Genomic DNA, 27,547 nt, shown 5'->3' with positions numbered 1-27,547 from the left:
AGTGTTTGGCACACAGTCAGTACTGTATGTGGTAGTTATTTAAAATTTTTTTTTTTCCCTTTTAACTCTAATCCCTTGACAGATTATGTGCTAGTTATATCAGGCATTGGGGCCCTGAGTGGACTCACTTCTGGGAGACTCAGGTTCAGGGTCTCTAGGAATTGGGGAAGGGACAAATTCTTAGGTCCACTGGGTCTCAAGGCTCAAGCTGGGAATCCAAAATGAAAGTTCTTGGGGAGGGGAATAAGTAGTCCCAAACTTAAGCCTCTGAGAAGGACAGAGACTGGGGGTCTGAACTCGGATCCCCAAGGAAGTTGGAAGTCTGGATCACTGAGGGAAAAATTAGGGGCCAGAGGGAGTCATGTGCGCCTCTTGGGGTGCCGGTAAACGGGTCCCACTCTGGTCTTGGGAGGAGTTGGGGGAACCAGGGGCTAGGAAGATGGTAACTTGAACTGGGGAGGTGAACAGGGGTCTAGGACTCGGAGTCAAGCTCCCTGAGTGGAATCAGCGCCAGACCTGGGTACCCTGGGGATGTTCTGGGGGGTCCCCACCCTAGGACCCTGTGGAAGGGGGAGAATCACGGAACCTGAGGGCGGTGGCGGGAGCTCCCCCTCCTGGGCCTCTGAGGCTACGAGCTGAGCTGAGCGTCCGCGGGCCGCTTCCTCCCACAGGAAACCGCAGGCGTCGGCACACCCAGCCAGAAGGGAGAGGAGCCCACGGCTCGCCCGCCCATCCCGGGGATGCCCACGTGGGCAGCAGCCCGCCGCGAAGTGGGCGTGCCCTGCAGAACGAGGGTGTGAGCAGAAAGGGGCGTGGCCGGAAGGCGGGGGGCCCACGGAGTGCCCAAGGCCCCGCCCACTTCCGCCTCTCAGTGCGCGGACGCGGTAGAATGTCTAGGGTTTTTGGAGGCTTGGCCAGAGGCCGTTGGCTGCGCATGCGTAGTGAACCGCTGCTGAGGTACTGAGGTGGTGGTGTGTGCTCCTTCCTCTCACAAATCCCGGCTCCGGCACCGCTTCCCTGCTAACGAATCCTTAAAATAACGTGGTCTTACTCTGCTAAAGACAGGCACCACTCGGACCCAAAGCCCAGACGTTTCCCTGCAGGTCCTGTCAGCTCCTGCCCCTCCCTCTTGGAAACAGCCGATCGCTCACAGCCCCGCGACACTCCTGAGCCCCTCAAAGCCCCGTGCTCCCCATTCAGACCATCCCGGCCTCCCCCAGGCCCTCCTAGCCTGAGCGCCTCCCGATTAGCCCGCGCCCCACATGTCTTTGGAGCCAGCGTCCTTCAAGCACGCTCAGGTCGCCCCTCACCGACCTCCCGCCAGGCGTCTCGTAAATCCTTCCAAACACGACCCTTGCAGCCCCACCCTTTACAGGTGCCCGTGCCTGTTCCCTCGCCAGCCCCCCCCAAGTCCCTGCTTTTACAGGTGCCCGTGCCTGTTCCCTCGCCAGCCCCGCTAAGCCCCTCCCTTTACAGGTGCCTCTGCTCCACCCATCGCCAGCCCCCCAAAACCCCTCGACCCTCCTCTCCCTCTCCTCACGGGCCTTCTCAGCCCGTCCCTCGCAGGCCCCCTCAGCCCCGCCCCTCGGAGGGTTCCCCAGCCCATCAGTTCTAAGTCCCCAAGAGCCCCTCTGGTCTTCTAACACGCAGCCTCCTCCGCTCCTCCTCTCTCACCCTCTCCCCACGGCCTGGGCTCCTCCCCGGCCGCTGTCCTCCGGGCTCATTGGCTCCTTATCTCCCCAGTAACCAGACCACAACAGTGAGCTTGGAGCACCAAGGACAGGTCAGGCACTGCAGCAGGTAGGGCCTGGGCCCTGCCCCCCGTGCTCCTCTACAGCCGGCCGGTTCCCCCTCCTCTGTGACCAAACAGTCCAACCTCGGAGATACCGAGACCCCAGGAGATCTGTCCCCGCCGCTCCCCGCCCCCCGCCCTGCGCCAGGGTCCGAGCCAAGACTCAACACCGAGAATGTGAGAGGTGGGAGGTCAGAAGGGGTGGGAAGTGGCCCGAGAGGCGTCCCTCTCCAACCCCTTGGAGGAATTGAGACTCAAAGAGAGGCCAAAGTGGTTCTAGTGTCACCCTCTTTCGATTCCCAGCCCCTCGCAGTTCATCGCCCAGCCTCCTCCCGGCCCTCGCCTGCCGGCAGTCTCAAGTGTCCTGAGTTGGCCCCTACAGGAGCCTTGTCCTCTTTGGCCAAGATGCCTTTGCGAATCTCGCCAAGCAGCGCCCGCTCCGAGGAGGGAAGCGAGATCCTTCTGGAAGGACTGGGTAATTCACACATTCTTGCTTTCATTCACGCATTTCCAGTCCTCGGCTTTCCTAAATTCCCGGTCTTGTGGGGCGGGACCCCGGGGACAGAGAGGCCTTCCAGGAGCGCCCTCTAGTGGGGAAACAGGCATGTGCCCAAATGGAGGCGGCGCCGGGCACCACCGTGACTGGGCCAAGCCTGGGCAGTGGGCTGGGCCAGGAAGACTTCAGACAGCAGAAGTTTGAATGGGGCCCAGAACTCCTCCCAGGAATTGCTAAGGGGAGAAAGAAGGGAAGGGTGTTTCCACAGAGAGAACAGTGTGTGGCTAGAGGAGGCTTTCTCAACCTCTGTACTGTTGACTCTTGGGGTGGGATAATTCTTTGTGGTGGGGGCTGTTCTGTGCTTTGCAGGATGCCAAGCAGTATCCCTGGCCTCTCCTCACTAGATACCAGTAGCACTCCCCCTTCCCCACAAGTGTGACAACCAAAAATGTCTCCAGACCTTGTCAAATGCTCATGGGAGGCAGAATGCCTCCCTGGTTGAGAACCACTGGGCCTTGGGAGGTGGGAAGCTGGTGGGCAAGACTGGAGAGGTGGGTAGGGTCCGGTCACTTGAGGCCTTGAACGCCAGGCTGAGGAGCTGGGACTTTGTCCTGAGGGTACTGGAGCGCCGTGGCAGGCCTGTGAGCAGGGGAGGGTCCACTCTGGGTGTAGCGAGACCCTTAGGGACTGTGAGAGGAGGCTGCAAGTTGAGGAGAGGCTGGGATGATGGTCCAGACAGGAAATGATGGGGCCTGAGCCCAGGGGACGGGCTGAGAGAGGGAGGAGGCAAGAGGATGGGGCTGAGGGCTGCTGACAGTGGGGTGGGGGGGAAGGAAGGATGGATCGAGAGCTTTCCCAAGTTGCAGGTCCTGTGCCTCAGTTCTCAGAGGACCAAGAGGCCTTCCAGAAGTGCCCTCTGGTGGGGAAATAGATATGTCCTTAAACACAGAATGGGAGTGGGTTTTAGGGGACAGAACCTGAGGCGAGCTTGGGGTATGAAGGGACGAGGGATACAGGAAGTAAGATGCAGTCCTTGAGGCATGTTGGGGGCTGGGTCTGCAGTTCAGTTGCAGTTTGTGAAACGCGAAAGGAATGAGAATTCCTAGGTCCTGGGGGGGGGGGGAGGAAAGGGCTGGCAGCCCAGCTCCTCACTGAGTCCTTTGCCTGGCCCTGGTCTCAGTGGATTGGGAGCTGAGCAAACTGCAGCGACAATGCAAGGTGATGGAGGGAGAGAGGCATGCCTACAGCAAGGAAGTCCACCAGCGCATCAACAAGCAACTGTGAGCTGAGCACCTGGGCTCTCCTCCTCCCCACAGCTGGGGAAGAGAGTGTTAAAGGGGCTGGGGGCTGGATTCCTGGGTCTGAAGGGGGAGGGCAGGGGCAGCGTGCCCACCTTTAGTGATGCTGAGTTTTGCCCTCTTGCCGGCCTCTCTTCTACCACCCTGCCTGAGCAGTGAGGAGATCCAGCGCTTGGAAGAGCTGCGGGCCAAGCTCCAGGTGCAGATCGGTATTGCCCAGAGCCAGAGCAGGCGGCTTCAGGACAGTGAACGGCTGGAGAACATGGACCGCCTGTTGAAGTGCCGGGACCGGGCGCAGGCTGAGGTCGAGGAGCTGCAGGAGAAGACCAGAGCCCTGGACAGGGAGGTGTGTTCTGAGACCAGGTTCTGTGGATCCTACTTAATGGCAGCTGGCAGTCTTTGGTACTCTTGGCTTGTAGATGCATCACCTGATCTCTGCCTTCATCTTCACATGGCACTCTCCCTGTGTGCGTGTCTGTGTCCAAATTTCTCCTTTTTATAAGGACACCAGTCATAGTGGATTAGGGCCTGCCCTAATGCCCTCTTTTTCACCGGATGACCTCTGTAAAGAGCCTGTCTCCAAATAAGGTCACATTCTGAGGTCCTGGGGGTCAGGACTTCAACATATAAGTTTTTTTAGGGACACAGTTCAACCCATAACAAATTGGGAAACAGTGTTAAGCAAAAATTTATTCATTTAGTCTGTACGTTTTGTTGAGGACCTACTGTGTGTCCGACACAGACAAAAGAGACAAAATCTCTGTCTTCACGGAGCCTCCAGTTTGGCTGGGAAGACAGCATACCCCACACAGGTACAGATGAGTACGGAAATGGGGAAGATACATTGGAAGCTGGTTTCAGGCATGAGCAGACCCAGGGATTCGAATGTCATCAGACTCATTCTTACCATCTCTCAGGCTCTCATCTCCACTTCTGTCCCCTAGCCTTGTTCTCCCGGGATCCTTCATATGGTGGAGACTATGATAGCAGAAGTGCTGGAATCCCATCCTTCCATGTCATGTGCTTCCCCCCAGATACCAGCAAAGGAGCCAGGCTGGCTCTGCTTAGATCACATGTCCATCTCTAGGCCAATCACCGTGCTTGTCCACACCTGGGTCCTGTGGCTGGCAGGGTGGTATGTTGTGGTTGGAATCCCCACCGAAACCACATGGAGGGTTGGGTACTGTCAGCAGAAGGGTGGAAGAGATTCTGAGGCCACAGGGACAGCAGATGTCAGCCACACTCAGTCGCCCGTCCTCCCTCAGCCGTTCAGTCTCTCCTACATTCAGGCAACAGACATCCTCTTTCTTCTAGATCCAGGAGTGGGAGAACCGGATCTTTACCCACAGTAAGGAAGTCAAGGCCCCAGGATTCATCCTGAATCAGAAATCCAAGATCCGGCGAAGGATCAAGATCCTAGAAGACCAGTTGGACAGGGTGAGGGTCAGGCAGGCTCTTGGCTCTCTCCAGCCCTGAACTTTGGGGTCAGGGGAAGACCTGAGCATAGGCGTTATGTTCCAGAAATGATGGACGGTGTGTGTTTATGTGTGTGTATGTGTATGTGTGTGTATGTGTGTGTGTGTGTGTGTCATCCTGGAGGGATGGAGAGTCTCAAGGAAAAAAGATTGATGAGTCTTTTGAAGGGGGTAGATGTTGCTCTCAGGACCCCCAAAGAGGAAAGGGGCTGGTCCCACCTCTGACAAGTGGCCCTCCTTGGCTGAGTGTGGAGGAGGGAGGCAGGCTAGGCCTCAGACAGACTCTTCCATCCCTCCCCACCCTCAGGTCACCTGTCACTTTGACATCCAGCTGGCACGAAATGCCACCCTGCGGGAGGAGCTAGATCTGCTGCGAATTGAGAGGAACCGCTATCTGAACATGGACTGCAAGCTGAAGAAGGTCAGTGGCCTCAAAACCCAGGGGAGGAGAGAGGGACCTTCACCTAGGACCTCACCGCAGCTGTTTGCTCTTCCTGCTCCAGCCCTTAGGCCTCAAGGAATTGACTGGAGCCATAGGATCGCTTTAGTCCACAGGGCATGGAGACCTGGGAAATGCTGGAGGACACCTCTCACAGAGAAAGCAGCCTCATTTATATTTGTAGAAAGCACAGATGTCATTTTGAATATTATCACCCAGGGCAGCCTTAAGCTAGCAAGACCATTTACATTCCACGGGTATCTTAATAACCTCTGAAGTCCTTTGAAGAACGAGCTCCCCTGCTCTTTAATTATTATTTTGAAATAATTTCAAACTCACAGAAAAGGTGCAAGAATTATGCAAAGAACACCTACATATCCTTCACCGAGACTGATAATTTACCATGTTTACTTTCTCTTTCACTCCCTTTCACTCCTTTTCTGTATGTGTGTGTATAATTAATATTTTGCCGGAAATAATTTATTATCATAGATTGCTGAACTCTTTGACAGTACCTTGCAGACATTAGGTTCCTAAGTACTTCCGTGTGTCTTTTCTAAGAATACCACCGTTTTCTTACATAAGTACAGCACGATTATGCAAGTCAGGAAATTTAATATTGTTAAAATTCTAAACAGTCCATATTTCAAGTTCACCGATTGTCCCAGTGATGTCCTTTGTAGCTAATCTGATTTTCCTGCTCTGGGCTCCCATCCAGACTCCCACGATGCCTTTAGTTGTCCTGGCTCTGTTCATCTGGAACAGTCCCTTGGCCCCTTTTTGTCTCCCCACAGTGTTGACATTTTGGAAGCATCCAGGCCAGTTGTGTTGTACGACGTCCCCCAGGATGGGTTCATCTGATTTTTCTTCCTGATTAGATTCTGTGTCTGCATTTTTGGTGGAAAGCCACAGTGGCGATAGTTTGTCCTTTCTGTGCATTGTATCAGAAGGCACCTGATGTCAGTTTGTCCCAGCGATGTGTGGTTATGTTCTTCATCTGAAATATAGTTAAATTCACTTGCTTTGATTTGTATTTAGCTTCAGTTTTCTCTCCTATCTTTGTTGATTTAGTTTCCTTTATGAATACGTAAAACATTAACAAGGCTCCCAAATCCAAACTGTTCTAAAAGGTATCCTAGAGAAACATCATTTCTTCATCTCTTCTACTTGTTCCCACCAGGTCCCTATAGGTTGCTAATTGCCTTAGTTTCTGGTTATCCCTTTTGGGTTTCTTTCTGTCTTCTTCTTCTTCTTTTTTTTTTTTTTAGTCAGAAATTACCAATGCTGACTATATTTCAAGTTGTCATGGTGAGGTATTGGGAAGTGTGCAATTAGCAGTAATCGAACCTCATTGGCTACGAGACTGCCACTGCTCAAAGCTCGTTTTGGGTTTCTTTTTGCAAAAGTAAATGTGTGTGTGTGCCCACATGCATGTGTGTTTATATACCTGTATATATACGCATGTGTGCGTACATATATGCATGTATATATAATTTCCCCCCTTTCTCCTGAAAGAACCCTTTTTACACATAACACTGAAAAGATATTTCCATGGAAATAGAAAACAGAACAGTGTAGTCACAGTGATAAAATTCACACAGATTTCTGCACCTGACAAGAAAGTTAGTTTTAGGAATATTTCAGGTTAAACATTTCCCCCAAATGAGCCTTCTGAGCCATGTTTCCAGCCATGTTTCCATGTTTCCAGAGAAAATGTGACTTTTCTCTTACTTCATACCTCTTTAAAATCCTAGCTGGGGATGGTGGCTCAAGCCTATAATCCCAGCACTTTGGGAAGCTGAGATAGGAGGATCACTTGAGGCCAGGAGTTTGAGACCAGCCTGGACAACAGAGCAAGACCCTGTTTCTGCAAAAAATTAAAAATTAGCCGGACATGGTGATGCATGCCTGTAGTCCCAGCTACTAGAGAGGCTGAGACAGGAGGATTGCTTGAGCCCAGGAGTTTGAAGTTGCAGTGAGCTATGATTGTGCCACTGCACTCTTGCGGGGGCAACAGAGCGAGACCCTGTTACAAACAAACAAACATACAGACACAAGAATAAAATCCCTTTCATGGGCAGCTGCTAATGAGGAGTGTCCACATTTGGAAGGCTTGGAGCTTCACTCCTTATCGGGGAAGTGCGGGGCCTAATGGAAAGACTTAGAGTGATGAGACTGTAAGAAGTGGCATTGATTTTGTCCTCTCTCCGGCAGGAGATCCACCACTTGCGGCAGACGGTCAGCGACCTCATTGCTTCCTCCACCTCTGCCTACACTGCCAGGTAGGGCCTCCCAGGCATCCGGGGTGGCCCAGGGGACTCAGGATGTGCCTTTTCATAAGGCAGTGACGGGAAGGTTCAGGACTCAAGAAATAGATGACAGAACCAATTTTTCCCCCCATATTGTACCCCTTTCTCTCTCTCCCTCACTGATTTTCCAACTCAGTGGACCAGGTCCTGACCCTTGGGCATGTGAGTTAACCTCTGTCAACCCCGTCTGTTGTTGGCATCCAGCACCTGAGGATGCAGAGGGCATTAAGTAAGATGATGCACATACAGTGCATGGAGCAGGGGGCCTGGAACCCAGGAAGCATCTGGAGAATGAGAATAAGTGGATTGTTGCTCATTAGCATTGTTTGAAAGGGACAGATATTGTCTCAGGCCGCCTTCAGATAAGCAATTGAGGAGCTGAAGCTGCTCTAGGTGTAGCGTCTCAGAGAGAGCTCCACACCCTCTCTCTCTCTCCATCTCTGCTCCAGCCCTGTTCTCTTCTTGCTCCAGATGCCTTCCTACCTTCTGCTCGGTGTCTGGTTTCTACTCATGGCTTCTGTCACGAGGTTCCTGAGTCCTCGTGACATCGGGTATAGCCCAGGTCTGTCTTATGGTTTTTGTGATTTCTTTCCCCTCCCTCCCTCTTCCTCTTCCTCCCTCCCTTCCTATCTCTCTCTCTCTCTCCCCTCCCCTTTTTCTTTCTTTGTTAAAATGCACATAACAGAATCCAGCATTTTAAAGTGTACAATTCGGAAGCATTTGGTACATTCACAATGTTGTGCAACCACTGCTTCTATCTAGATCTGAAATGGTTTCATCCCTCCAAAAGGAGACCTGTGCTCATTTAGCAGTCCCTCTCCCTTCCCCCCTTCCTCACTCCCCTGGCAACCGCTAGTCTCCTTTCTATCTCTATGGATTTGCCTATTCTGCACATTTCATATAAATGGAATCATGCAGTATGTGACCTTTTGTGTCACGTCTTTGACCGAGTGTGATGCTTTTGAGCCCCATCCGCGCTGTGGCGTGCATTAGTTCTTCACTGCTCACTGTGGCTGGTCCTGTGGTTTCTTACCTTTGGTCTGCCTTCAGGGTCCTGTTTAAACACAGCTTCAGTGGTTTTCATAACTTGGCCTTGTCACGACCTTTCCCGGCTTCTTTTTATGTATTCCTGCTGTCTCATTCTTAGCACTTCCCCATTCAAATTTCAAGAGAGGGAATCTGATTGGCCTGGCCAATCCCACAAGTGACAGCCTGCTGGCCTGTTTGTGCATCGTCAGGAACTCGCCTCCGCCAACCCTCCTTCAGTGGACGCAGTGGGCAGCCTGGCTGGGCGTGAGGACAGGGTGGTTCCAGCTAGAAGGGAGGAGAAGGCATCAGGCTGCACTTGTGTCTGGCCAGTCCCTGCCTCCAGAGCTTCCTTGCCGGGTGACCTGGAGCAGATCACTTCCCCTCTCTGAGCCTCAGTTTTCCTCCACTGTGACTGGCAGTAAGGACGGTATCTACCTCCCGGAGCTGCGGTGGGGATTCATGGAACCCTGCTGTAAAGCACGCCCTGCCGGGCCTGGCTCTCCGGAAACTGGGTTTCCTCTTCCCTGACCCTCGGTTGGCATGGAGCCCAAGACGTAGAGAACCATGAGTCCTGATCCCTGAGGGTCACTAGGCGCTGGGGCCAGTGGTTGTCAGGGAAGGCTTCCTACCAAGGAGGATTGGGCCAAGTTAGCTTTAAAGGAATTTGGATAGAGCAAGAAGCTGGTGCTCTGAATAGAGTCAGCCGAGGTTGGCAAAGGTGAGGTAGAACTAGAGTGGTCTATGGGCAGGGACCCTGAGGAGACTGGCCTGCTACATCTCCCAACCTGATGCCCCTGTGACCTGTGACCCTGTGACCTGTGAAGTAGGCTTGGAGTACTCCGAATTTACAGTTGGCTGCACTGTGTTTAAAAGCTTAAGATCTACATTTTCAATGGAGTGGGACGGGGATGTTCAATGAGTGAGGCTTCTAGGGTGTCTCCAATATCCTAATCGTGGTCACCTACCTATACTTGTGAGGCCCTGGACTGTCCAAGCCTCTTACATTTCCAACCACATGGAACCCCAAACTCCAGCACAATGACCTTGTCACCTTTGTGGGTCTAGTCATAATCTGTTGCTGTGCCACTGTCACCATCTTGCCTCCTGCTCCACAGGTCACATAAGAATGCCGGCCTCCTAGATTCCTCTGTGCCTGCGCGCCAGCAGTGCCTATCTGTGGGCAAGGCCGTCCTTCCCCTGCAAGGCCTAGCACCTCGGCCCTAACTCGGCTCCCAAACCCCATCCTGACCCAGCTCTGGGAACCTGGAACGTTCTCTGCTTTTTGTGACCACAGGGTGACTGCAACCTGATTCTGCCCCATTCCTGTGACCTCAGGCTGACCCTGCCCATCTCCCACAGCCTCAGGCTGACCCCACCCATCCCTGGTCCCCAGCCTGACCCCAATCCAGCCTCCAATCTTCCTGACCCTGGGCTGACCTCCCCCCCAGGGACGAGGCGAAGGCCAAGATGGGCATGCTTCGGGAGCGGACGGAGAAGGAGGTGGCCCAGAATGAGACGGACACGCAGATCTTGCAGCGGCAGATCGCGCACCTGGAGCAGCTGCACCGCTTCCTCAAGCTCAAGAACAACGAACGGCAGCCAGATCTGGCTGCCTTGGAGAAGCAAGAAAAACGCGGTGAGGCCTGGGCCTCTGCCTCCGCCTCCCATGGCCCAGCGCCCCGGAGTCCCCGGCAGGGCCAGCCTCGCAGGCTGCAGAGGGCAGGGGCTGAGCCCAGGTGGCCCCTGCACTGGTGGCCGCCCGGGAGGCTGACCTCGCTGCTCCCTCTTTCCCCAGCCCGGGAGAGGGCGGAAGGCCTCCGGAAGACCTCCCAGGAGAAGCTGGTGCTGCGCTATGAGGACGCCCTGAACAAACTGTCCCAGCTGACTGGGGAGAGTGAGCCTGACTTGTTGGTGCAGAAGTACCTGGAGAGTGAGTGTGGCCCTGGGAGGAGGTGGGGAGGCCGGGGTGCAGTCCTAGCAGCCCCTGAGTCAAGTGCAGACCGTCTCCATCACTGTCACGGGGCCTCAGCTCCAGTCCTGGGGATGCCTCCGCCCTGCACTAGAGGAGTGAGGCCTGGGACATGCGCCTGCTGGGACACGCTTCTCACCGTGGCCCTGTCTCTGCCTCCTCCCCATCTCTGTGTGCCTGGTGTCCCCCTCCCAATCTCTCTCCCATCCCTGTCTGAGGTCTGCCCCCTTCCTTCTGTGTTTCTGTCCCTCTGGACCTGCATCTCTCTGCCCTCTGTTCCTTTCGATTTTGCTGTGTGTGTCTGTCTCTCTCTCATCTCCCTTCCTTTGCTTCTGGGCCTTGGTACTTTCCACATCTTCCCTCAACCCCGTCCCTCTCTGTTTCTCTCTTTACCCACATCTGCCATTTTCTCTGTGTCTCCGTATCTCTCCGTCTCTCCCTATTTCCCTGTCTCTTTGTGACTCCATCTGTCTGTTCATCTCCATACGTTGGTCTCTGTGTGGTCTTTCTCAACGTCTCTTTCTCTGGCCTTCTGTGTGTCTGTCTGTTCTTCTCTCTGTCCTGCATGTCTGTCTCCGTCTCTCTGCACCCCTCCTTTCTCGACGCTCCGCAGTGGAGGAGCGCAACTTTGCCGAGTTCAGCTTCATCAACGAGCAAAACTCAGAGCTGGAGCATCTTCAGGAGAACATCAAGGAGGTGAGTGAGGCCCGCCCTTCCCCATCTCCGCCTTCTCCGTGCCTGCTTGCCCCTCTTCTCCTTTAGCCCTCCCTCCTGCTTCCTCCTCACAGTGCTGCCCCCACTCTCCAGGCTACGGGCCAGGCCCAGCGTTCAGCCCCTGTCCCCGCAGTTGCAGGAGGCCCTGGTGACCTTGCACACCAGTGAGGACAACCGGCATTCGCTGCAGCAGCAGCAGCATAAAGAGTTGGAGCAGTGCTTGGACAAGGTGCGCTCAGACGCTGAGCAGCTCGAGGCCCGCGTCCAGGATTTGCGGACACAGCTGGAGAAGGTCAAGGCTGGTGAGCACCCAAGGGACCCCTCTCCCAGCTGGGGCTTCATTTGGAAGGATGCCAAGAGCCCACGGAGGGCCCAGTCCTGGCTGGCTGCTGGGAGGCACTGCATGGATGACTCTGTACTCTTGCGTATGGGTCTCCCTTATCCATCTGTCCACCCATCCAACCGTCTCTCCAGTATTCCCCCATCCATGCATCCATCCATCCATCTGTCCATAAGTGCCTAGGAGTGGGACTGTTGGGGCACTGGGTGGGTATGCGTTGATATTTATCAGAAAATGTCACGTATTTTTCCAATCTGGTTGCAAGATTTTACACCCCCACCATGTGAGCACATGAGAGTTCCAGATGCTCCGCACCCTCACCAACCCTTCGTGTTGCCGCCATTTAATTTCAGTCATGCCAGTGTGTGCGGTGCTATCTCTATCAATTTCATTTGCATTTCCCCGACTACCAGTGCTATTGAGCACCTTGTCGGCCATTTGGATATCTTTGTGAAGTTCCTGTGCAATCTTATGCACTTTTTTTTTTTTTTAAATCAGGTTGTTTGTCTTGTTATAAGTGAGTTGTGAGAGTTCTTTGTCTATTCTGGATACCAGTCCTGGCAATTACTTTCTCCCACACTAAGGCTTGCCTTCTCACTTTCTTGTGAAATGCTTCCTTTTCACTCTTTTTTTGTGATTAACTAAAATTTATTTTTTAGTTTTGATGAGATCTAATTTATTGACTTTTCTTTTTGTTGTTAGAGACTTTGTGGCCTGCTTAAGAAATTTTTGCTTACCCCAAGGTTACAAAGGCATTGTCCTATGTTTTCTACTAGAAGTTTTACTGTTTTATCTCCCACATTAAAATCTGTGACCTATTTCAAATTAATTTGTATGTATGGTGTGATGTAGGGCCTAGAGTTTCTTCTTTTAATCCTTCCTATGGATATCCAGTTGCAGCCTTCTGTCTTTCTTACGTTCTGGGCAGTAGCCATGCAGAGCGCTCAGGAGTCAGTGTCCTGGGTTTGAACCTTGGTGTGTGGCCTCCTCTCCCCAAGCCCCTCTGGAAGCGGGGATGGCAGTGCCTGCTTTGTAGGGTTGTCATGAGAGTTAGATGGCATGACGGATGGAGAGAGATAGCAAGGTGGGTGGTGGGGGAGCGAGCAGGAGAGCTGCCTCGTGGCACACAGTAGGAGCTCAGATAACGGTGGAGCCTCCCTTCCTCTATCAAGATGGCTGCGCCAAGCCCTTGCCAGGCGATGAGGGCAGAGTGGGGCAGGCCCAGGAGGGAACTGACAGGGGGACTGGGCACCGGTAACTTGGGGGCTAGGATGGAGGACACCCAGGGCACTGTGGGCAAGAGGAGACCCTAACTCGGTCTGGGGTGCAGGACTATAATTTGCAGGGCCTCGTGCAGAATGTGGGGCCCCTGAGCACTGGGCCCTATGCCTGCCACTGCATGGGTCCCACACCTATGACTCTGTTTCTGCTGGGACGACTGAGAAGGCTTCCTGGAGGCAGCGATGCTTGAGGCTTACTTTGAAGGACAAGCTGGAGAGGAGGATGCTCCCACCTCAGCCTCCCAAGCTGCTGGGACTGCAGACGTGAGCCACTGTGCCCAGCTGCACTCATGATCCCTGTATTAGTTTCCTATTGCTACTGTCACAGACGGGCACAAACTGAGTGGCTTAAAACAACACAAACTTATTATCATCATATTCTGTAGGTCATGAGTCTGAAATGGGTCTCTCTAGGCTAAAATCAGGGAGCCAGCAGGGCTGCATGCAATATCTTGGTGCCATGTCAGTAATAAAAAGATATTAATATATAATAATACAGTAAGATAGTAATAGAAACATAGTAAAATATATAGTGCTGTCGCACTCTTGACGTTGCTTAATATTAATATGTGTATTAGGTTGCTAGGGTTGCTGCGTCACAGTGCCACAGACTGATGGCTTAAACAACGCCCGTTTACTGTCTGACGGTCTGGAGGCCAGAAGTTCAAAATGAAGGTGTCAGCAGGGCTGGTTCTCTCTGATGGCTGTGAGGGGGATCTGTTCCACGCCTCTGTCCCCGTGCAGATGGCCGTCTTCTCCCTGTGTCCCTTCTCTCCATGTGTGTCTGTATTCAAATTCCCCCTTTTTGTTTTATTAGAATGCTAGTCCTGTGGGGTTGGGGTCTACTATCCTCCAGTGCGACCTCTTATTTTAACTAAATACATCTGCAATGACCCTCTTTCCAAATCAGGTCAAATTCTGAGATATTGTGGGTTAGGGCTCCAGCACATGAGTTTTTGGGAGACACAATTTAACTCACAGACAATATGGCTGTTCCGGAGTTATCCATTTCTCTACTGATGGACATTTAGGTCCTTTCCAATTGTTAGCTGTTATCCACAATACTGCTGAGACTCCTTTTATGAAGCTAAACACAACTAATACATAGAAATGGTGTGTCTGTTTAAGGAACACACAGAAATGCAATGAAACTATATAAAAAGGCAAGTGGGGCACGGATGGATCCGGGATTTGGGACAATGGTGTGCTTGTGTCGGAGAGGACAGGGATGGGTGGGGAAGGTTGGACGTAGCTTTTTGTCAAGGTCATGGGTGCCTTCTAGCTTCATTAACAATAGCCAGTCAGTTAACTAAGTAGAAGCAGGCCATGTGCGGGTCAGCGTGAGGGTGGGTCACGACAGTGACCAGTGGGTCGGCCAAGGACAATGATTAATCTTGTCATGTGCAACTGGGGTCCAACATTAGAAAAAAACCAAAGAGAACAGTTCCAGTGCTGCTTCGGATCCTTTGCTTCCTGGGGAGCAGGCGTGTGAGTGTTCCTCGGGAAGGATCCTGAGCCGTGGAATCGCTGGGTGGGATGGAAGTTGAGTTTGTTTCTAGCTGAGGTATGTGAAGAAGGCTTTCCCCGTGGCGGTGCCTTTGTCACCGCTCACTCCCTGATGTTTGCTTTCCTTGTTCCCGAGCCCCGGGGCTGGGCGCACAGCGGTGCTCTGCCACTGCCTGGCTGGCTGAGCTCACCAAGTCCCATTTGGTCTTGGAGCCTTGACTGCTGTCTCCACAGAATGGGGCAGTGGGGACCTGGGCAGGGAGAGGGCTGGCACCCTGTGGGAGGTGCCAGATCCCTGACACCCAGTCCCTCCCTGACCCAGGTATCCAGCTCCTCTTCACCAACGCCCACTGTGACAGTAGCATCATTGACGACCTCCTCGGGGTTAAGAACCAGATGCGAGACCGGGACATAGGCCTGTTCCTGGCCATCATTGAGAAGCGGCTGGTGGAGCTCCTGACGGTGCAGGCCTTCCTTGACTCCCAGGTGGCCAGCCTGGTGGGCTGGGCTGGGGGCCAGTGCCTGGGGGCCAGCGCCTGGGGGCCAGCGCCTGGGGGCTGGGCCTGAGCTGACTGCTGGGTTCCAACACTCCCCAGAGCTACATGTCCTTTGCCAATGCTGCCCTCCTGGTGCTGGGCCAGAGCCTTGAGGACCTTCCGAAGAAGATAACCCCACTTCAACTCCCTGACAACCTGTGAGGCACACGGCAAGGGGGAGGAGGAAGAGGCAGGCGGTTCCTCCGGGGCAGAGGGAACGCAGTGGGATGGAGGGTCTTGGGAGGCTTTGGGGGGCCAGGTGGTGGGCATAGCCCTGGGGGATAGCAGGTGAAGGGTGAGCTTCGAGGACCCTGAAGGAGTAGGGGCTGTAGGAGTAGGGGAAACTCTGTGGGAAGATGGGGCCCTGGGTGCTCCAGAAGTGGTGTGGGCACAGCAGGGAGGGACCCCTGCCTTCCGTGGGTCGAGAGTCTAGCTTTCTCCAGTTTTCTTCCTCCCCTCTAGAGAGGACCCTCCAGGTTTTGAGGCCAAAGATGACTATCCTATGAGCAAGGAGGAGCTGCTGAGCCATGTGTTGAAGTCGGTGAGCGTGGGAGCCCACCAGGGTTGGGGACAATGACCTCAGCGTCCCTTTGGGACCCTAACTTGCCTCTTCTTGCAGTTGGAACTCTTGGAGCAGGCCCAGGAGCTGAATGAGGCCACGAAATTGAGCAGCATTCCCACTGTGGGCTTCTCCAGCATCCAGCGGACCAGCCCCACCACCGCCCTGGTGACCCCCAGGGACCCCAGGGCTACCCGCGGGTCCATCTTGATCAACAGGACTAACAGAGACCGTGGCACTGGCTCCATTAGCCATGTCACTTTTGGCGTCCCCAGCTCCGGCGTGGGCCAGTTGTCTAGCCGTGCTACCCTTGGGGACCCCAGCTCCAGTGCAGGCCGTGCGACCATCAGCTCCACAAGTGCCAGTCAGGCACCGACATCCACCCATGCTTCCAGTGGGAGCCGCGTGACCTTCAGACCCGTCAGTTCTAGCAGCTACCTGGGGTCCACTGGGTACCCCGGGTCCAGTAAAGGCCAAGAAAGCTTTAGAAGCAGTGTGGAGAGCAGGGGCACAGGGTCAGAATTGAGTAGAGGCCTCGGGTCCAGCAGGGGCCGCGTCTCCAGCGCCGGCCCCGTCTCCAGCGCCAGCCCTGGCTCCTCCACCAGCAAAGACTCCCGGTGCTACTACTAGGGCCGCCCGGCTCCACCCTGCCCCGGCTCCCTGCAGGGTCTCTTTTGTGTCTCTGTCTCCCTGTTTGCCTTGTGACTCTCCTTCTTTGTCTCCTAGTTCCAGGCCTCTGTGTCTTTACCCCCCCATCTGTTTCCATTTGTCCTTCATCATCTCCTCCGCTCTGCCTCCTCGTCCCTGTCTGTCTGCGACCCTCCTTCGCCTTCTGTCCCCCAATCTCCTGTTCTCCTGGTTTCCCATTCAGTGCCTCTGTCTCATCCCCAGGTCCGCCTCCCCAGCTCTGGCTCCTTAGCCCTAACCCTCTGCCCACCCCCCACCTCCTGCTTCCAGCTTCCTCTTCTCACCTCTGTCTCCCACGTTTTCCTTGCATCTTGTGTCCCTGTCTCCATGGCTCCTCTATCCTCACCCTTCCCAAGAGCCCCCTGGTACTGACTTGGGGGGAGAAAATCAGGGCAAAGATTTCAGGTTGAGCATGAGCTGTGACATGGGAAGCGCAGGTGAGAGCCTGACTTTTACCCCAGTCTGGTTACAGAGTGTGTGAGAGCGAGCCTGAGAGGCGGCTGCTTCCGGCACCTCCGCCCCTGGGGAGACTTGTGACCCTGCTCCTGTTCCTTGCCGTTCATCCAGTCATGCACTGTTTTGAGACCTCCACGTTTCAGGCTCTCCTGGGAACTGGGAAATGTAGCAGTCGGGAGAGGCCGGGCTATGCTGCAGTCACAGGCTCAGAATCCCTGTGGCCCGGATGCTGCAAAGGTGTCTCTCCACTGCGGGTCGGCTAAGAGCTCTGCTCCGCATCATCCTTGTGGCCCAGGCCGATGCGACAGCCTTCAGCTGAAGTGTTGCCAGTTCCTTCGGCACTGAGAGAGAAAAACAGCAAAGCACGCAATGACTCTTAAAGCTTTTACCTGGATGTGACACGTTACCTCCGCTCACATTCATTTGCCAGGTGACCATGCCTCGCTACAAGGGGCAGTGGGGACGTGCAGTCTTGGGATTGTTCGCGGACAGCCCCGTGCCCACTGCAGGGTCACAGAGATAAAGCAGACCTGGCCCCTTGCCTGCAGTGGGGGAGGGCTTGGGAGTGACAGGCATCGGGACAGCGTGGGTTCTCTTTCCTGTAGTTGAGTCACGCCAGATGCCCTGTGAAAATATAATCCAGCCAAATCCAAACGCAGTTCATCATTCACCTTCCTAATCCAGGAGGGTAGTACTATGAACCTCATCGCTCCTAAAATGGGTTGACAATGTTACCTATTTAAGAATAAAACGAATTGCTACATGTAAAGCCTTATACTGGTACCTGGCATGTAGTAACGCTTCAAAAATATCTGTAATTATAACTAGGATGAGAAAATGAAAATGAGTGTTGTGTTTTCTCACCTGTTCAGATAATCCAACCTTACTCTCCTCTCCTCTGACCCCACAATCCAGCGAGGTCCACCCAGTGATCTGCCGGTCGATGTTTAACAGGAATCCTGACTGTAGTGTGTGCTGATTGCTGTGGTGTAAACACTCTCTCCCCGTGGCTGCTCCCAGCCCTGCAGTGCGAACTGAATGTGGAGGTGGGAAGGGAGGGGTAAGGCCAGCCCCGTGAGCTGGGATGCGCTGCCCTGGCCCACTGTCCGCCTGTCCTCGTCCTGCGCCCTGTCCCCCTTCACGCCCGCAGCCGACTGCAACACAACTACCTTGAACTTTTAAAAACATATAAAACCTTTTAAAAATGGAAAATGCCTTACATTTTTAACAGCAAGAAGACTCGGTTTACAATGTGCAAAGTTGATGCCTCAACGCTGCTAAACATTTAGCAAGAGAAGGAACAGAAGCAGCAGCCTGCCTGGTGCAAGCGTGAAATCTCGGCTTGAAAGGAAGGTGCTATGAACAGCAGATGGATAGTCTCGAGATAAACTGGGATGTGCTCTTGTTGGCACCACAGATCCCGGACGGACTGGGCATATCTCACCTTTGGGGCCCCAGGCAGAAGTGCACATGCAAATTGTGACTGCAGCCTTCCAGAACTTTGTTTCAAATAGAATGTCATGACCTGTGACCTGTAGGAGGCCAACCAGTATTTGACCTCACTGGCTTTATCCTTAAAAAAATAAATCTAAAGATGGAGATTAAAGTATATGGAAGCAAGAAAACCCTGTTTTTGCCACTTTGCTAGATCACAGAGGTTTTGAGGAACTTTTCGCTGCAAAGGGTTGCCTTGGAGCTAGGCACAGAGCTGGAAAAGGTGGGGTTTCATTTTTTTTTTTTTTTTTTTGAGGCAGAGTCTTGCTCTGTTGCCTTGGGTAGAGTGCAGTGGTGTCAGCCTAGCTCACCGCAGCCTCAGACTCCTGGGCTCAAGCAATCCTCCTGCCTCAGCCTCCTGAGTAGCTGGGACTATAGGCATGCACCACCACACCCAGATAATTGATTTCACATTTTTTATGGAGGTTCTAAATGTCCTCAACATGGGCAGAGAGTTTGGGAGTAATGTTGGGATGCAGCAGTGTTTGGCTTTGGCTTCAATATTTGTTCGAAATATGTTAATCCATGTTGGCTTTGCCCCTTGAAGTGTGAATTATTATAGCAAAGGTGTGATACCCCTGAACTTGTCGGTGATCCATAATGTTGCAATCATGTAGATTGCTGTCATATATACATAGTTTAACAAGGTCAATTATATGAGCAAAATGTTTCAGTTGGTTTCTTCATCTGCAAAAACAAAAAAGAAGAAAAAAATATGTTAGTTGGATTCAGTGTTACTGCGTATGCACCTTCAAATATAGGTAACTTGGAGTGACAAATCCCATGTTCTTTACGTGGTGACATTCTCTGTTGATTGAAATATAAATGTCTGTTTTCTTTGCAAGAGTAAGATGCAATAATTTTTATTGTAAAAGTGATTAATTTTAGGTACAAAACATTTATGAAGAAATTTCTAATAGTTGGTGTGATCATTTGAACATTAAGGGAGTATGTTTACTAGACAATTTTAGGAAGAATATCACTTCCTTTTTGAAGCAACAAATGTTTATATAGATTTAAATGAGAATATGAGATGGAATAACAGAAATTAGGCTATATCCTAATTCTAGTCTTTGTAGAATATATTTTTTTTTTTTTTTTTGAGACAGAGTCTCACTTTGTTGCCCAGGCTAGAGTGAGTGCCGTGGCGTTAGCCTAGCTCACAGCAACCTCAAACTCCTGAGCTCAAGCGATCCTCCTGTCTCAGCCTCCCGAGTAGCTGGGACTACAGGCATGCACCACCATGCCCGGCTAATTTTTTCTATATATATTTTTAGCTGTCCAGATAATTTCTCTTTTTAGTAGAGACGGAGTCTCGCTCTTGCTCAGGCTGGTCTCGAACTCCTGAGCTCAAACGATCCGCCCACCTCGGCCTCCCAGAGTGCTAGGATTACAGGCGTGAGCCACCGCGCCCGGCCTGTAGAATATTTTTAAAAGACATTTCTATTTTGGATTTGTTCACATCTCAAGAAAGCAGCATGTCAAACTTGCCCCCTCAAAATTTCACAAGAAGTATTAATAAAAAACAAACAAACTCTGAATTGACCACATCTTTGATTAATTAGCTTTAATTAAGACATAATGAAGAATGTAACTAGCAGGATGTTAGGAAGAAGGTATTAACGAAAAATAAGGGACCCCAAACACATCTTGTTCTCACGAATCCAACTTCAACATAAGAGTTTGTAAGAATGCTTTAAGCAGACAGAACAGTCTTCAAAATCTGGTTTATCGTGGAGGGAACTCTTTTCTCTGTGTGCTTGGGAAGCCAGCAGGTGTCTCCACCTCCCACTCTCAGCCATTCCGGAAGTTCAGCCACCTGTGGTCCACGTGCCGTTCGTTAACTTAATTCAAACATAGCTTCCAAGGAGGAAGGGGCTACTGATCCGATCTGGTGAGGAATCTTACCCGTATTCATACGGTTTCGATGCAGGGATGTCATCCGTAGGGCAGCAAATGATCAGGGCAAAACTTTTTTATGGAGGGAATAATCACTGGACGTGAACAAAATTTGTAAAGTTTTGGGCATCCTAGAAAACCCTTTTGTTGAAGTGTCACTTCTAAGTAATATTTATTAATAGGGAACAGGATAAGTTGGGACAAGTTATTAATTTGCACACAGTCTCTCTAGTGCACAAGACAAGAAGATTCATATTTTTGTAAAAGTTCTCCCTTGAACACCTTATCAGTTCAGATCGTTTGAACTAACTCTATGATTTAGAACCCTCCCTCTCCCCTTACAGCTGCTGAGGGGCATCTCCGTCCCTTTTTTCATTAATTCGACAAATATTTATTGAGCATTTACTATGTGCCATATATTATACCAAGTTCTGGGGATAGAAGAGTGAACAAGAAATTAAAAAATGGTGTCTCAGGAAGGAAATGGAAAGGCAGCTCCCCTGGGATGTGGCTTCTGGAAGCGGAGCCACTTTTCTTCCTCCTTTGGGACCCAGGAAGTCTCATCTTGGTATGGAGCAGAGTCATGACCACCAGCCCTGTGGACTGTCCCAGAGTGACTTTCTCCTCTTTCTCTCCTTCTCAAAAGTAAGCGCAGCAGACCCAGGCCCTCAGATTTGCTCCCCCCAAAAGTGACCTCCTAAACCTCTACAGCAGGTGGGATTCGGGCTCACCCCTGCTCTCTGCCTCCTCAAGGGGCCTAGATCTGCACTGAGAGATCTTCCTCTGCCTTCCCCTGGTCCAGGGGCTGGGATTGCCATTTATAGGGGGTCACCCCTCCATCACCAAGCTCAGAATATGCCTGAAGCCACTTATAGAGAAGCCCGATAATCAAACCCAGATTCCTCTTTGTTCCCAAGCTTAGCAGCATGTTCCTCAATGTCATTGTCATTTCCCTTTTGTCCCAGGGTGGGTGTGGGATGGAAAATGGAGAATGCAGGTCTGTTGGACCAAGGCTGTGGCTGGAACACAAAAAAGGTGGATTCTGGGTACCTGCTTTGACGTGGTGGTGTTGGTGACCTTGGTGACCCTGTTGATGCTGGTGGTGACAGTGGTGGTGGTGGTAGCAGTAGGGACGGGAGGCAGTGATGGGTGGTGGTGTTGAAGGGAGTCACTCTGGTGGCAACATTGTTGGTGGTGATGCTGTTGGTGACAGTGGTTGTCACCTCAACACACTTCATCTCCATCTCAGATTCATTCTGTTACATACAGAGACTTGCATTATTAAGCCTAAGCTTAATTATCAAGCTAATTAATTATTTAGCTTAATTAATTATCAAGCAAATTAATTAGCTTATTTATCCAGCTAATTAATTAAGCTAATTAATAGCATTAATTTATGCTGTACGGTATAAGAGAACAGCGGGCAAGTGAAGTTCAATCTTATTGACAAAATGGAGGAAGGACTGAATTAAATTGTACTCAATAACAGTGAAATTGGGAACCTTTAGTAATTTTTTCTCCTTCAGGAGTGAGGCGGAAACTGGCACTGCCACGCTGGAACTGTGTGGCCTTGGGCAAGTGTCTTCAGCTCTCTGAGCCCAGGTCCTCATCTGGAAATCAGGGCGGGCAGCGAACCCTAGCGGCAGCAGTATGTGGTGGAGAAATCTCACGGGGGTGGTGTGGGCGCCTACCCTTGCTCCATCAAAATAGGTGTCAGCTGAAAATAATGGGGATAATTTAGACAGCTGAAAACACTATTCTAGATTCCCAGTGGAGACTAGTTATTAGAGAGTAGCCATTCTAAGGTGATCTGACTGGCATTTAAAAATAGGAATAGAGTGTAATAGAAAGCATCATGTGTGGTACAGGGTGGTATTTTAAAAATAAGTTTTATTTTGTTTTTAATTGACACACGATAGTTGTGCATATTTATGGGGTACGGTGTGATATTTGGATACATATATAGATTGTGTGATGATCCAATCAGGGTAATTAGCTTATCCTTCGCCTCCAGCCCTAGTCATTTCTTTGCGGTGAAAACATTCAAAATCTTCTAGCTACTTTGAAGTATACATTATTGTTGACTATAGAGGGTGGTATTCTTTTGTGAAACTGTGTTGATGCGAAATGGTTTCTTATTGTGCATCATGGTCAGAAAAGTCTGGAAGGCGCTGGTAGACCGTTCCCAGCCACGCACACTGATTTTTAGACAACTGTCGTCCGTACACCGGCCACCACCTGCCGTTCAGCCCCTTCCATCCCCGCCCAAAACGAACGTTTCTCCTCTCCCTGCGGCGCTGCATTAGCGGGACGCTGCCGCCAGGTGGCGCCCGTGCCCCACCGGGAGTGGGTTTTGCGCCATCCGAGACCATTCATCCTTCTTTCCACAAGTGCATTAAATGTCGCTGTGTTCTCGACGAGGTCCCCGCACCTGGAGCTCACATCCCAGTGGGAAAGACAGACAAGAACCCAAAATCACGACCCAGTCAGTACAGTGAGGCTCCGGCTTGGGGCTTAAGAGCCGAATCTCTGGTGCAGGACAGCAGGGGTAGAATCCCGCCCGCCACCTGTCGGCTGTGTGACCTTGGGCAGCTTGCTCAGCCTCGCTGTGCCTGAGTTTCTTCTGCTATAAAATGGGGGTGATGGCTGGGAGTGGTGGCTCACGCCTGTAATCCTGGCACTTTGGGAGGCCGAGGAGAGAGGATTGCTTGAGGCCAGGAGTTCAAGACCAGCCTGAGCAATAGAGAGAGACCTCCGTCTCCATCAAAAATAGAAAAATTAACTGCGCGTGGTGTAGCACGCCTGTAGTTCCAGCTACTCAGGAGGCTGAGGCAGAAGGATCGCTTGAGACAAAGAGTTTGAGGAGCTATGATGATGTCACTGCATTCTACCCAGGGTGACAGAGCGAGACTCTGTCTCTAAATAAATAAATAAATAAAATCTCAGTTCAAATGCCATCTCCCATGGGAACATTTCCAGACCTTCACAGCTACATGTTTCTCTTTCCTTTTGGCTTTCTAAGATGCTAAACTTTTGCTCTCTGCGTTAGTACCAGACTGAGATAAAAGGTGACTCTGATGTTGGCATTGCATAATTTTTTTCACTCTTGGTCTCTTTGGGCTACCAAATAGGAATAAATACATCTATCCAACTAATCCATGGGCACACATGGACATAGAGAGATGTAAAGGAGATTGGAAATCAAGAAGGGGGCGGAGGGACAGGGGAGGGGTAAAAACCTACCTATCAGGTACGATGAACAGTGTTTGGGGGATGGGCACACTAATGGCCCTCACGTAAACATTATAAAAGGTATTCATGTAACAAAAACATCTGTACCCCCTTAGTGTTTTGAAATATAAAAATCCATCCAAAAACATTAAAATTGAACAACTCATTATTAATGAACGAACTTAAAATTGATTGAGATATGTTTTTCTTATTCAAAATTGGAAAACAAATTTTGATAGTTTAGAGATGGTATAACATGTTGGGCAATCTCATTCTTTACTCTTTTTTTTGAGACAGAGTCTCACACTGTTGCCCAGGCTAGAGTGAGTGCGGTGGCGTCAGCCTCGCTCACAGCAACCTCAAACTCCTGAGCTCAAGCGATCCTCCTGTCTCAGCCTCCCGAGTAGCTGGGACTACAGGCATGCACCACCACGCCCGGCTAATTTTTTCTATATATATTTTTAGCTGTCCATATAATTTCTTTCTATTTTTAGTAGAGATGGGGTCTCGCTCTTGCTCAGGCTGGTCTTGAACTCCTGGCCTCAAGCAATCCTCTCTCCTCGGCCTCCCAAAGTGCTAGGATTACAGGCGTGAGCCACCGCGCCCGGCCTCATTCTTTACTCTTGAGAAATTATACTGTGAAAGCCTTTGGTAATTCACTTAGAAACACACCAGGTTTAAATAGGAAAAGATTCCTTTAATCCGTAATTTCACTGAGAGTAGTAGCCCCACCAGGCAATGTGTAAAATTGTGTTCATGGAAATGTTTCCTGGCAGGGCACCTAGAATGAGAAATAAGAAGACATTAAATGCTGGATAATAATGGAGGGTCTGGCCAGGCGTGGTGGCTCACGCCTGTAATCCTAGCCCTCTGGGAGGCCGAGGCGGGAGGATTGTTTGAGGTCAGGAGTTCGAGACCAGCCTGAGCAAAAGCGAGACCCCGTCTCTACTAAAAATAGAAAGAAATTATATATGAACAGCTAAAAATATATATAGAAAAATTAGCCGGACATGGTGGCGCATGCCTGTAGTCCCAGCTACTAGGGAGGCTGAGGCAGAAGGACCGCTTGAGCCCAAGAGTTTGAGGTTGCTGTGAGCTAGGCTGATAATGCCATGGCACTCTAGCCCGGGCAACAAAGTGAGACTCTGTCTAAAAAAAAAAAAAAAAAAAAATGGAGGGTCTGAGAAACTTTAGAATTGTAGCTACATGGTATATTCTGCCCCATTAAAGTAATGTGTAGAAAGGCTTTTTAATTGTACAGAAAATATACAACAATCTCAAGTGGCAAGTTCATAAAATTAAGTACATAATACAAAATGAGTTATTTAACTCCTTTAACAAGTACATTAGAGGTGCCTTCTTTTTTTTTTTTTTTTTTTTTTTTTGAGACAGAGTCTCACTCTGTTGCCCAGGCTAGAGTGAGTGCCGTGGCGTCAGCCTAGCTCACAGCAACCTCAAACTCCTGAGCTCAAGCAATCCTCCTGTCTCAGCCTCCCGAGTAGCTGGGACTACAGGCATGCACCACCATGCCCGGCTAATTTTTTCTATATATATTTTTAGCTGTCCATATAATTTCTTTCTATTTTTAGTAGAGATGGGGTCTCGCTCTTGCTCAGGCTGATCTCGAACTCCTGAGCTCAAACGATCCGCCCACCTCGGCCTCCCAGAGTGCTAGGATTACAGGCGTGAGCCACCACGCCCGGCCCTAGAGGTGCCTTCTTTAGAATGAGACGTGGTAGTAGCTCTGCCAGGCAAATTCAACTTCCAATTATGTAACAGAACCTAACAACACATACAGCAAATGCTAAAATGTTCACTCTGCCTGTGTTAATGTCTTAGAAATCTGTAAAGTGATTCATACTATTTTTCCATATTTTTAATTGAAAAAGATTTATGTTTGACATTAATAAATGAATACATTTCATCTTGGTAAGATTTTTCCATTTGATTTGTGATCACAATGTACTTTGAAAACTGCTGAGTTAAATTCATTCTATTATAACCCCCTTTGGTATTATTGCCAGGTGAGCAGACCAGGTGCAATATAATGGCAATGAACGTTTAAGAGTAGCACTGGTGGTGGGGGTGGGGTTTGAAAACACACACCCTGCACAGAGAATAGAACTTGAATAATAAGACAATAATACGTGAGATGTCTGGGATAGAGCTCAATCTAGACTTTGGGAAATTATCAAGGAAGAATTTATGCTGACAATGATTCCTGCAGACGGTGTTGTTATTCCAGTTAGTTGATACTCTTAGGGAGTAGTGAGCGGGAGTGGGCACAGAGGGTGTTTGGAAGCTGCTATTTCTGTTTCTCAGCCTAGGTGCTGGTTACATGGGGGTGTCTGCCGTCAAAATTCAAAGAGTTGTATAATTTTCTGTATGTTTGATGTACATAAAAATGGTAAAGAAAAACTCAAATGATACATTTCAGCTTGATGCTGAAAACTAAATTGGATTGGAGTGTCTTCAAAAGAAAAACTTCAAATTGTATTGATCAAACAGAAGAAGCCATGATGGAGAGAAAGACAAATATATACAATCTAACAAACGTATCAGCAAAACGCTGATAGGGTAGGGTATCATAATGGATGGATTTATGCAGACATTGAGAGATACCACTGCATTTTTTTTTTCTCTGTGTAAAGGAGTGAAACTCCCAGAACTCCCAATCTCTTTATTAGCACTACTCTTAATAGTTCTTATGATACGTACATATATTTTCCTATAACACCAACATTCTACATAATCTTTTTAGTTATTATGTTTTATCTGTTTAGGTCACTGATGTACATCCAACCCCTAAAATACTGCCTGGAATATGTAAGGTGGGTAATATATGTTTGTTGAATGAATAAAATAAGTTCCTTAGAGGAGTTCACTTTAATAGAAATATAATGCAAGTATAATTTTAAATATGTAATTATAAATTGTAATTTTAAATATCCTGTATGTAATTTTAATATGTATTAAATGTAATTTTAAATATCCTGGTATTTAAATGTAATTTTAAATATCCTGATATTTTCATTAAAAAAGAGTAAATGCAAGCAGATAAAATTAGTTTTAACAATATATATAATTTATTATACCCAAAGTATCATAATTTAAACATGTGATAAATATGATATTTATGTACTTTTATTCATTGTAAAACTTCAAAATCTGAGCCTTTTCAAGATTTGCAACGTATTTCAATTTAAACTAGCCCCATTTCAAGTGTTCAATAGCCACATGATTTTTATCCGTCATCTCTGAAGTCTCCTCTGTTGCAGAACGAAGTGTGTTGTGTCAGATGAGCTTTGCATGCTCCTTGAGAAATGATAATTTTTATCTTAGAAGAGAGGAAATAAATTGGGAAATAAATTTATTATTGTTAATCAACACAAAAGGGCAGAGCATTGGGTAGCATGCCGACATAATCCCATCAATCTTGCCAAATCCTAGGTTTTTCTCAGGGGTATAAAATGAATAAAGGGTCATGAAGTTGTTTAAACAATAAAATAACACAAAGCAACACACCAGCACTAGGATGCTGTGGGTGGCTTTGTCTTCAGGAGATGGCTGGTTAGAGAGGCTGGGGCTGTGGAGGTGCTGGGCTCTCCTGCGGTGTCTGCGCAGGATGCTGACCATGTAGTTGCTGGTGCAGATCATGAGGACCACGAACAGGAGATCTCGTATCATTATGATGCTCATATATGACCCGGGACGTTTGTGTCCAAACTGCCTAGATTGACAGTAGGTTTCAGAATACCCAGAACCAACAGCATTGACATTGGTTCTGGCTACTACAGCCTCAATGACATGGATATAGACCAGCATGTTGAGGACCCAGAAGAAAAGCAAAGAGGGAAAAATGCACGTAGAGAGTTTAGACTTGAGCCATGCCCATTTAGAATTCCCGGGGCTGATGGTGATGGCTTGAAACGTACTCAGGAGGGAGGTAGTACAGATGGAAAGACCCCGGGTCACTCTGTTTATATACAAAATTGCTTTACAGCTGGCATCATTCATAGCATTTCTTACTCCAAAGGA

At 49.9% G+C, this 27,547-nt stretch overlaps 1 protein-coding gene and 1 pseudogene across 1 annotated transcript; one reads left to right on the top strand and one right to left on the bottom strand.

Moving 5' to 3' along the window:
- The first annotated feature begins 1,737 nt into the window (after positions 1-1,737).
- On the top strand, positions 1,738-16,388 carry ODAD1 (outer dynein arm docking complex subunit 1). The gene is made up of 15 exons (XM_069457875.1): positions 1,738-1,783; positions 2,175-2,267; positions 3,469-3,568; positions 3,743-3,932; positions 4,901-5,023; positions 5,369-5,482; positions 7,715-7,782; positions 10,287-10,474; positions 10,634-10,768; positions 11,421-11,503; positions 11,655-11,823; positions 14,970-15,133; positions 15,244-15,341; positions 15,646-15,724; positions 15,803-16,388. Exons 2-15 carry the CDS (start codon positions 2,198-2,200, stop codon positions 16,370-16,372), a joined length of 2,151 nt encoding a protein of 716 aa, XP_069313976.1. The 5' UTR covers positions 1,738-1,783; positions 2,175-2,197; the 3' UTR covers positions 16,373-16,388.
- Positions 6,758-6,881, bottom strand: LOC138375229 (U4 spliceosomal RNA; annotated as a pseudogene).
- Positions 16,389-27,547: the final 11,159 nt, after the last annotated feature.

The sequence above is a fragment of the Eulemur rufifrons genome, chromosome 24, assembly GCF_041146395.1.
Source record: "Eulemur rufifrons isolate Redbay chromosome 24, OSU_ERuf_1, whole genome shotgun sequence".
Taxonomy (NCBI): Eukaryota; Metazoa; Chordata; class Mammalia; order Primates; family Lemuridae; genus Eulemur; species Eulemur rufifrons.
This window is presented reverse-complemented; position numbering and strand designations above follow the sequence as displayed.

Coding starts and splice junctions, on each gene's coding strand:
- ODAD1 (XM_069457875.1), top strand. CDS start 2,198: ATGCCTTTGCGAATCTCGCCAAGCAGCGCCCGCTCCGAGGAGGGAAGC. Junction 2,268..3,468: donor GATCCTTCTGGAAGGACTGG/GTAATTCACACA, acceptor CCCTGGTCTCAG/TGGATTGGGAGCTGAGCAAA. Junction 7,783..10,286: donor ACCTCTGCCTACACTGCCAG/GTAGGGCCTCCC, acceptor CCTCCCCCCCAG/GGACGAGGCGAAGGCCAAGA.